This window comes from Arvicanthis niloticus, chromosome 16 (genome assembly GCF_011762505.2).
Source record: "Arvicanthis niloticus isolate mArvNil1 chromosome 16, mArvNil1.pat.X, whole genome shotgun sequence".
Lineage (NCBI taxonomy): Eukaryota > Metazoa > Chordata > Mammalia > Rodentia > Muridae > Arvicanthis > Arvicanthis niloticus.
In genome coordinates this window covers 7,623,290-7,634,457 of record NC_047673.1, presented here as the reverse complement: position 1 = coordinate 7,634,457, position 11,168 = coordinate 7,623,290, and the positions used below count along the sequence as shown (strand labels likewise).

The following is an 11,168-nucleotide window of genomic DNA, read 5'->3' as shown; positions in this document are numbered from 1 at the left end:
CACACTGGCACAGAACACATGTGCTATCTGCCCTTCACCCCACTCTCGTGGCCCCCTCTCCCATTTGTAACTAAACAGACACACGAGACATCTTTACCGGTCCTCGACAGCTGTAGCACCAAGCAGAATGAGGTCCTTCTCTATCTGCTCGTAGGCTTCTGCCAGCTTCTTCTCCCGATCCTGAAGCGCCACTTTGGCATCCTGTAGCAGTCGGCAAACATCTTCATACTGTTCTGGCTCCAGCTTCTTGTAGGCAACACACAGGGTTCGCAGCCCTTCCTGTTTAACACAAGCCAGTGTTTAGTGTGAATCCCATGTCACCTGCTGAATGCATTTTCAGGTCTTTGTCATACCTATCTCTGAAGAGAATGAATGAGTCATAACCCAGCCACTCTCTAGGTATTACTGAATTACATTAAATACAGACAGTTATGTGCTCTGTAGATGTGTAACCTGTGATGCCTGGTCCATACGGACAGTCGTGTGCTCTGTAGATGTGTAACCTGTGATGCCTGGTCCATACAAACAGTCATGTGCTCTGTAGAACTGCAAACAGATTCTATTTAATTTTGTAAACAGATACAGAATCCAATTTAGTTTTTGAGAGATAATAATTTGCAGTGTTGTGGTAGTAGTATTTTGAAGTTGGGAGATGGAAGACTGCAAGGTTATTCATCCTCATGCTGGGTACGGGGGAGACTAAAATAAGCCTTAGGGATGACGGGTCCTAACACATGTGGAGCATGTGCGATGCACAGCCCCCCTCTGTGCCTCCCTCCTGCCAAGGCACAGCAAACTATCCCTGGGTGGCAGCCCCTGGTGGGGTTTCTGGGTGTTTCCTGCTCCTTCACCCTAATCCACATACACAGTGAAACACTCATAGGCCTCCCAGGCAAGCATCTCAAACTCTGGATTTCAGATTTTAAAACGTGTTTCCTGTGTTGTCAGCACTTCCCTCAGCTCTTCGGGTCACAGCTTTATTTCTCAGATCTCCTAGTAAGTGTGAAGGACACACCCCACTGGTTAACAGTTCTCCTAATCCCTCAAGAGGGAGGGTGGGGCACAGAGGCAAAGTCCACTGCTTCATTAACAAGTCAGAGGATCATCAAACAGAGAGTCTCTAAAAGAATGATCTAGGATTGTCCAGAATGTAGAGTGTTGTGAGCAGTGAGTAAAGTTTTCAGATGTGAAGAGGCCTTTGTTTGTACAGGTATTCAGGACTTTCTACTGTGGTGACACAAGAGTGCTGGCATGTACAAGCCTCTTGCTAAGCATGACAAAATGTCCTGTATAAAACACTACCAAGCTGTACAAAGCACAGTCATACTTAGTGCTTACCCTGTAAATACAGAGAAAGCAATCCTGGGCAACACACTAGCTAACAGAGCCCAACAGCCACAGAAGGATCGAATGCCACGAACAGGACTCCTCCCTGAGTGACAGACTGACTCAGCCAAGAACATGGGCTAATGTAACATGTGACGTCATCAGATGAGGACCTATGTGATGCTCTGAACGGATGCAGGGGAAACATCTGAAGACTGTAGGAGCAACAGTGTCCTCACAGCGGCTCCCCAGGACCGCTCAGGGCAAGGAGCAGCAGAGCCTGCCTGGCCTTTGCATTTAGGCTGACCACAACTCAGCATCACAAACCCTGTCAGAGGACCAGATCTTACAGGCAGGCGTTCTAAAGAACACACAGCCCACCTTGCATGAAATCCGAGGTATTATATGACTGCAGCAATGGTGCAGTCGTGGCATCGGAACACACAGGCCAGCTGCATCTCACATGATCCCACAGTTACCTTGGAAAAACATTAAGAAAATTCTGCCCATAGTTGCATCAGAAAGAAAATATTCAGGAATGTGTGTACCTGTGGAGGAAAAAGTCTAACACACTGAAAACTATGTAACACTGAAGAAATCACAGAAGAGCCAAGTAACAGAACCGAATCTGCTTCTGTGGATGATGACATTTCTTATTGTTAAGTGACAACACCACGCAAACCATCTGTGGAGTCTTGTGATCTGTGGAACTCCCGAGGGCCATCTTTCAGGAACTCACGGGGAATGCCAGGGTATGCAGAACAGCACAGCAGATTTGGATAAGAATAAGCTGGCCATGCATACACTCTTGTTCCAGAGCTTACTAGCACATAGCAGTAAAGCAAACTGCACAGAACTGGGGAGAAGACAGACAGACAGACAGACAGACAGACAGCCGGGAGCAGAATGGAACTGAGACCCCAAACAAACCCTGGAACATCTGGCCAGATGATTTAACAAGAGAAACAAGATCATTTAACAGGGAAAACAGAGCAAACAAAAACAGCCATTCAACAACGGGATTCAAAAAATAACACCCACTTAACAAAAAGTAAGACAGCTCCCTTCACACCACACAGAAAATAAGATCAATGCTTTAAATTTAACAGCTAAAACTATAAAATTCTAAGAAAAAATAGAGGATAAAGTCTTACATTTGATATCAATTTCTTAATTGTGATTAAACATACCAAAACAAGTGACTGAAGGAGAAACTGGGTTTGAAGCAAACACTGGTCCTCTCAGCATTACCTACAACTGTCTTTCCTTGTGTAAAGCTTTAGTTGTTTAAAGTGGTTGTTCAGTTCGCTGACTGAGTACCTCCTGGGCTGAGCTGCAGGACGGATCTAACAATTCTAGGAGAGTCTGTGGGATGCTGTCCTGGTTGGGTTTGGTCACCTTGACACAAACCTAGATAATCTGGGAAGAGGGCACGAACCTGATAGAACCCTCTGGTGTGGCTGGAGGCAAGCCTCAGGCGAGGATGCCCCAATGTTCCCCACTGATGCACGTGCTGCCTTTGGGAGCAGGATGCATTTTATTACATTAAGAAAACATTCATCTACTCATTTTCTCTGTTATTTCAAAATTAAGTATAGATATTGATTTTTGGCAGGTCCCTTCTCTGTATCTCGAGGTGAATGACCAAGGACCATTTTTCTCAATGGTCTATTAGTGTGACTGTGTGAGTGGGATACATGTACGAAATGATCTGCTTCTGGAGTCAAATGGCTTCTACTCTGTCTACTGTCAATGTGCTTCTGGATTCTGCATGGTGATATGACAGATGTGAACACTTTCATATTAACATTTTTACATAATTAGTATTATGATTGGTCTGCACTTTCCATCTGTTTTAGTTCTTCACTTGTGCTGCTTACAAGGAAAGTTGCTCTGAGGAGGAAGGGAGCCCACAATGAGAAGAATGGGTCTCTACCTGTCACTTCTGGGGCATCACTGGCCCATTGTTAGTGGGGCATCCCTAGGGTGCACATAAAGCCTTAGTGAACCTTTCTTTCCCAAGTTCTTTCTGGTCAAAGTGTTTTACCACAACAACAGAAACCCTAACTAAGGCAGATGCTGTAACAACCAATGTCCCTGAAAGATCTGGAAGAGGACAATGAATGGACAGGCCCAGAGGCAGGCACAAGCCATCAAGAGGCCAGCAGACAGCATATTCCCAGCATCCCCAAGGGCCCCAGGGAGAGAGAGCACTGTTGCAAATCCAGCAAACGATATGAAGTCACGGTGTGAAGGAACAAGTGGTTTCTGAGTTCTATCACATCTCTGATTAAACTCTAGATCTACAGGAGGTGGGAAAGATCTAGCAGCCCATGCGGAAAGTTCACCATTGTGACCACCATGTGAGATGGAGTCCACACGACAGGGATCAACTAGCCAGCTCTGGTAGACAAGGGACGAGGCAGGCGGAGGGGACATACATCACTGCAAATGCACTTCTGAAAACTTTCCAATCTTGGTAAAAGCCACAGACCACACTTTAGAGTCCTGAACGGAAAAAGCAGGAGCACTACTACACGCAGACCACAGCCAGACCTCACTCATGGGAAAACAACAAAGAAGAAAGGTGAGCATGGAAAGCTAGCACAAGGAGGCTCCCACGGCAAGGGGGCTGTCTAAACCAGAACCCACGGCTCACACCGGCACTCGGTCTCAAATGTCCACTGATTGGTGAACAAATGAGGAAGCTGGGCATCAGATGAACGGATTGCTCAGAAGAAAAGGAATAGCCTGCCGCACTGAACGCCCATGCAGATGAATGTCAGAAAGGTCATGTGTTCTCAGGAAGCCTGGTAAGAAACGGACCTGGGATTCTACAGGACAAGAACACTCCAGAAGGTAAGACCGCAGACACAGTGAGAGCGAACAGTGGTGGATTGTGGGAGAGTTGGCAGGAGGGAATGCAAAGGTTCCTGGGACACTGGGGTAGCAATGCTTCTACAAGTGTAAAGCAAAACTTACCTATTTTATATTTTCAATATGAACACATTAATGTTTACTGATGATAGCTCAATAAAACCTTTAAAAAAGATGTACTTGAATTATAATTAACATATTACATCTTTTAAAGAAAATGATTCTCAGGTGAGAGAGAACTTTCCAGAACAAATGAAGCATAGACTATGACAGTGTGTTCTTTAGCACAAAATGTGTCTCCAGTTCTGGGGGTGGCCCTTGGCAGAAGGAATCAGAATCCCTAATGTGCCCATTTGAAATTAGAGTTAACATCAGGAATTCAAAAAGTTTGCCCTAATAAGTTCAATGAAGTTCACTGCGTGCCTTTTGTGGCACCCTACGGGGACTGTTTCTGAGGGAATGTGACAGTGCTGTATCTGGAATGTCTACATAGCATAGCCTAGATTTACAGCTGGGCATGGGGTCTTTCTGGCTCTTCAGTGCTGGTAGGAGTGGCTGAGAGGATGGATGGAAACTGCCTCAGCAGGAGAATGGCCTCCAGCATAAACTAGACGACCTCTCATTACTAGTCAGCAAACAAGAAGGCCAGGTCATGTCAGAAAGCACTTTGGCTCAGAGAAGAATCAGAAACTGCAGTCTGCAGGAGAGAGAGAGAACTTACCACTGCATTACGCTCCACTCTAGACTGGACCTGGTCCACTTTGCCTTCTATCACTCGGGGAAATATTGAAGAATCTGCTCCTTTGCAAAACAGATAAATTTCTCCTGGAAAATGAGTGGGAAAATAATGTTGAATTTAATTACTACATGGGGAGACAAATTTACTTTTCTGTTTTCTTTTTATAAAAGACTAATTTGTTTATGTATATGAGTACATTGTCGCTGTCTTCAGACACACCAGAAGAGGGCATCAGATCTTGTTACAGATGGTTGTGAGCCACCATGTGGTTGCTAGGAATTGAATTCAGGACCTCTGAAAGAGCAGTCAGTGCTTCTAACTGATGAGGCATCATTCCAGCTTTTCAACTTCTTAATGAAAGCAAGTAAGTCCAGTGTGGAGACCAGTTTAAAGGCCATCACAAAGGAGTAGTTAATACATTAAGACCTAAAAGAAGTGTGATCCATGGAACACACTGGCCTTGTTTGATTTCTATTGCCTTGGAACAATGAGGGCTCTGGATGCCCAGACTTCCTGTGAGAAGCAAAAAACTTCCTGGCACTAGGGTTGGGCAGGTGGAGTGAGCATGACAGAACAAGAGTGTGCTGCTGACCCAAAGGGAGTGTTCAAACGTCATGAAATACCAGAAGGTGAAGGTGTGATTCCTCCTGAAAGTGGGTCTTCCATGGACAACCCATCCTTTGTATCACAAGTGTCATGGGAATTCCATGGACAACCCATCCTTTGTATCACAAGTGTCATGGGAATTCCATGGACAACCCATCCTTTGTATTGCAAGGGTCATGGGACAGCCTGTCTTCCAGCACATCTCTAGTCTTGTCCCCAGGGCTCTGAGCACCTTTGTGCTGGATATTTGTGCTCCTTTTCTCAACACAAAAAATTTTCTCCTTCCAGGTCAGAGACATTAACAGGCAGCAAAGACTCGGCTGAGGAATTGAGAAAGCAGCTCTGATGTGGCCTGCTCAGTCCACATGCTCTGCAGTGTCTCAAGTCCAGCCCTAAGCTGCCCTGTTCTGTGAAACACGAGCTAGGCCCACACTTGGTCATCCGGCTCAGCAGCAATGCAATCTCATGCCTGCAGTGTACGAAGCTTGTTGCTGAATAGAACGTTTGGGTGTAGCTACAGAAACATCACAGTAAGCCAGGAGTGATGGTGTACATCTTTAATCCCAGTAGCCAGAGACAGGCATGTTCCTAAATTTGAGGCTAGCATGGTCTATAGAGTGAATTCCAGGGCAGCTAGTGCTACAGAAAGAAACACTGTCTCAAAAAGCCAAAATAATGATAATAATGATAACAACAACAACAACAATAACAACAACAAAAAAGAAAACACCATTGTGCATCCCAGCGGCAGCAAAGCTATAGGAAGGACATAACTTGGTTTATGTTCCCAGGAAGGTAGGATACCCAGATCCCTTATAGAGACAGGCTCCTAAGCCCCTAACGCTGAGAATGCTTGGAAGTGTGTGGAGACTCAATCCAGAACTGTCTGGAGTGGGAAGAAGGAGGGCACACTTCTGGGGTAAAGACTGGGATCAATTTCCGAGGCACAACTATTTGACAGATGCCCTCTTGTGCTATTTCCAAACTGTGGGAAGTATTACTGCTGAAGAAGCCTACACTGGGACAACACTGGCAACAGATGTGACTGTTGTTCAGTGTCTCCTGAAAGGTGCAGAAGAGGGCAGGGCCTCCCAGGTGGGACCCCCCCCCCCCCCCCCGCACTAGGCAGGAAGAATACTAGGCAGCTCCCAGTTGAATGCAGCAGCTATCTAGGAAGGCATTCCAGGGGGAGGGGCTGCCACTTCACACCATGACCCAGGAGGGGAAACACAGCTGGGCAGACAGTCTATGGGAGGCAGGGAGATGGTGGCACAGACTGGGGACATGGGGACACACCCACAGTGCAGGCTCTGACACCGGAGCCCTGTGAGTGCTGTGGAGCAGCCAGCCCACTGTGAGGGCAGGGAGGGGATGAGACGCATGTCTGCTCTTGTGGAAACTCCTCTGGAGAGGTTGACGCGGGGCTAGCCCTAGGCCTTCTAGACAAGATGCTGCCAGGGAAGGAGCTGCCCCAGTGGTACATGGTGGGGGAGAGGCAAGTGTCCACTCACATGGAGATCACACGCCAAGGTCAGGAATCACCTGGTCAAGGGGCTCCACTGTGCCCACTCTTTCACCATCCCACACTCTAACCACAAGCAGAATGTCCAGCTTCCAAATAAAGATCCAAGCAGAAGCAGACAGCCGAGGAACCAGGGGTCATGAGTTAGTGTTCTAAGTTCTAGTACAGAAACACCCGCAAACTCATACTGTATGTCCTTAAATACAATTAAACCATGGGCTGCCTTTTAGATGTGTGTGGAGCACAGTAGCAGGATGCTTTTAGATGATGAAGTGTTTATGGGGGCCAGCCCTGTACTCACTTTTTTCCAAGGTTGTTATAGAGTTTACCTGTGTCTTTCAAAAAGTGGGATAAATGGAGAGAGGGAGTAGCTCAGGTGGGAAAGAATCTGTCTTGCAAGTATGAAGACCCATGTAGAAAAAAAGCTAGGTAGGGTAACATGCATTTGCAAGTTCAGTGCTGGACAGACAGGGCCAGGAGGATTTCTAGGGCTTGCTGGCTAGTCAGCCTAGCCTACTCAGTGAATTCCAAGCCAGTGAGAGCCTGTCTACAGTTAGCAGACAAAAAAAGAGGGGGCAATGCCTGAAGAATGAGACCCAAGGTTGACATTTGGCCTATACACAAATACTTATATGAATGTACACACACACACACACACACACACACACACACACACACACACACACACAGAATAAACCATTCTTATGTCCTAAACCTTTAATGATCCAGAAGAATTCACCATCAGAACATAACCACCATCATAACTGTAGTAGATTTCACAATCACGCTAACCACTGCCATGTCATATTAGAGAAGCCGTCCCTGTAGTAGATTTAACAGTCACGCTAACCACTGCCATGTCATATTAGAGAAGCCGTACCTGTAGTAGATTTCACAATCACGCTCATTCTCCTCCGCACAGAGTCAAAGGTCAGCACTTCCAGCAATTCAAATCTGGAACAGAAGTGAGACACTAAATTAGTCTCTGATGCCAAATGGGTGCTGAGCCTGAACGGTTGGCAAACGGCTGCCACAGCAGGAAGGGGGCATTTCTGCCTCTCTCTGGGCCCCGTCCATACTGTGTGCGGGCACCCTGGGATGTTCTGGACCTCACAGAATGTCCACCTCTAGCCTTGTGCTGGGATTAGTCGTTGAGAGTGGTCACAGGTCAGTCCAGCTCTGATTCCTCCCAGAAGAGTAGTAATATCTATGTCTTATAGATATATGGAATCTATCTATCTATCTATCTATCTAGGAATATACAACTCTCATACCATGTCTGCAAACCTCTCAGGGAGACCCACTGGGGCAGAGCCAGCAGTCATGGTCTCTGAGGCCCTGGGGTAGGCAGACCTGCCTCTCTCACACAGGGCCTGGGAGCCTCACTTCCTTCTTCTCCAGTGACACAACATCAGATGGCTTCTCACCTCTCTATGTCATTCTCTCTGTTCAGTATTTCCATGTAATTGTCCTTCAGTCTCAGGTATGTGAAACCAAGCCTGCAACAGAGAAGGCAAAGCCAGTGCTTGTCTGACAGCTGGACAAGACTCCTCCATGGGGTCTTCATCTCACACGGAGACAGACTTTCTTGGAGGAAACACTTTCAGTGAGACAGGTTGCTCAGTGCGTTATAAAGCCAGGACACAGGAGTTCTGATTCATTGGCCACTTAAGACAATGATCCAAGAATGTGCACCCCTACAGTGAAGAGGTGCCCTCTGTGAGTGCTGGTAGCTGGTGGGAGGTCAGCCCCAGGTATCTGGACTGCATTCCTTGCTCCTAGCCAAATTTTGGTAGCTGATCAGAGTCGCTCCTCCATAGTGAGAACAGTCACCAAAACCACTGGGCTGGAAACTGAACCCAGGTAAAGTGTCAAGAGTGGTTGGCCAGGAACACATCATCTCTCATGAAATGATTAATATGGCCACCAAGGAGAGAGCTCCTCATACATAGAGTAACCCTGCCCTCTTCTCCTCTCTCTATGCTGCCATCATTTTAGGGCACAGCAAGAAACCCACTGAGATGCTGGTGCCTTGACCTGACTGCTCAGCTTCCAAACTGTGAGAAATCCATCCTAGGTCTGTTTTATTTCTGTTTTATAAATTCTGCAGCCAAGACAGTCTGACCTTGGTCAACCTAGTTATCTGGCAGGACACGGGACCATGGCGGCTCTTCATAGTGATGCTGCCCTACCCTTCCAGCCACGGGCACCTGCAGGACAGTGAAGAGGGCCTGGTCTTGCACAGCTTTACCAAAAGATGGGACAGCGTACACCCCCAATCCAATGCCAGCTGTCACGGCAGGCAGGTGCTGGGAATGTAAGCGATGGCGGCCCAATGAGAGCTGGCCTCAGCTGACAGAAAGGTACAGTGATGGCGGGACAGACTGACTTGGCTTTTACTCCCTGCACACCCACAGCTCCACTCTATAAACCGGTGGTTCTCACCCTTCCTAACACTTCGGCCCTTTCACACAGTTCTTCATCTTGTGGTAACCCCCAACCATAAAATTATTTTTGTTGCTTCTTCATAACTGCAATTTTCTACTGTTAAGAATCATAATATAAATATCTGATATTCAGAATTTTTGATATGTGACCCCCCCCTTCAAGGAGTTGAGACTCAGGTTGAGAACCACTGCTATAAATGTTCCCAAACCTAGCTCAAATGCTATGTGTGTACATGTGTGTTGGGGCGTCTTGGACACCTAGTAAGGGTAACTTCATTCACACATCTCTGCAACTTCCCAAGCTGTGTAAGAAAAGCAGACTTGCTTAGTTACAACACAGTGCTCCTCCAAGAGGTGAGAGGCACAAGAATGCTCTCCCATTGTTCTTAGTCTGGGGAGGCTGCACACGTTAGTGCAGCAAAGAGGAGACACCAAGGGTTTACGCTTCCATAAGAATTGTGAGCTAAGAGCCTTAGAGATGTCCCCAACCTGAACCTGTGCCATGTCTGGAGTGTTTTTCTAAGTATCTGTTTAACATGCCACACCTGATGCAAGCAGAAAGAACTCCGGGAAGACCCCTCATTAGTGTAACATCCAGGATGAAATGATCCAGTCCAAAGAAAAAGCCGAGGCAGGGAGAGCCTCAGATCCAGAGGCTGGCTCTCCAGTCCAGGTGACAGGGAGAGCTGAGATAGCTAGCCTTGGTGTCTTAGGCTCAACGGCAGGGTTTGGGGACAGGGCTCCGTCTAGATGGCTGCAAGCTCAGGAAACACAACAACAAGGGCTTGTGCTGCTAGCTAGGAAAGCCACTTCTACAAAGGGTGCAAGGGACCTGAGGTCACATAGGGTGCAAAACAGGGTTTTCCAGAACAAGTCTTGAGTTGGGTTACAGACTTGTTACCCCAACACTCTCTGAGAGAGCTAGACCCAGTATCCTGACTCACCTCTGCACACCTTCGACCAGTGCAATCTCATCAGGCGAGGATGATATGTACACACAGGACTTTGCATCTGGAGATTTCTGGGGACCATCGACATCGTCCCCACAATGGTCATCTTTCACTTGCACAGTGTGGCACAGGCAGATAGCCCTGAAAAACAGCTCCTCCCGTTCCTGCAGAGACAGGAAAACTGTAACACCTCCTTCTGCAATGGGAAGAATGTGAACAAGACAAGAGCCTGGACAGGCCTGCAGAGCAGAGGCTAAGCCTCCTGGGGTGAACTACTTTTAGTTTGTCTCAGTGGTTGCAAAGGAGAAGCACATGTGATTCCTTCATGCTCTAGAGTTGCCATGGCAACTCATATAAGTGCTAACAGGCAGTGAAGACTGAAAGGGTTTTGCTCATCGTGACACTCCAAGGAATAAGCAAGGCATGAGCTCACTCAGGAACATCCATGTCATGGGAAAAACATGTCACCTATACAGTTGGCACACTCACTCCTGAATACCCCACTTTCCTGTTCCTGGCCACAAGACCTGCCTGGCAGTAGCAGTCTGCTACCAGCCAAGGACCCTGTACTCCACATGACTTACCCCCTAGCTGAGTGCCTGCAGCCTGAGGCTCAGCTGTAACATGGCCCTGGAAGAAGAAGCTAGGAGTCCTGTGCTAGAGCTGAATTATTTTGCATGAGGTCGCAGTAGGCTGACCCA

The 11,168-nt window shown here is 47.3% G+C and overlaps 1 protein-coding gene across 11 annotated transcripts in view; it reads right to left on the bottom strand.

Moving 5' to 3' along the window:
* Atp11a (ATPase phospholipid transporting 11A) overlaps window positions 1-11,168 on the bottom strand; it is a 113,549-nt gene that overhangs the window by 24,916 nt on the left and 77,465 nt on the right. For all 11 annotated transcript variants that reach the window (XR_013104275.1, XM_034520900.2, XM_076913817.1 and 8 more), the window contains exons 14-18: window positions 10,462-10,631; window positions 8,498-8,569; window positions 7,951-8,024; window positions 4,925-5,028; window positions 98-279 (exon numbers count right to left, since the gene is read on the bottom strand). Coding sequence is in view for 10 of the 11 variants with exons in the window: in XM_034520900.2 (XP_034376791.1) it covers window positions 98-279; window positions 4,925-5,028; window positions 7,951-8,024; window positions 8,498-8,569; window positions 10,462-10,631 (602 nt within the window). In the remaining variant the exon portion in view is untranslated. The remainder of the gene's footprint in view (window positions 1-97; window positions 280-4,924; window positions 5,029-7,950; window positions 8,025-8,497; window positions 8,570-10,461; window positions 10,632-11,168) is intronic.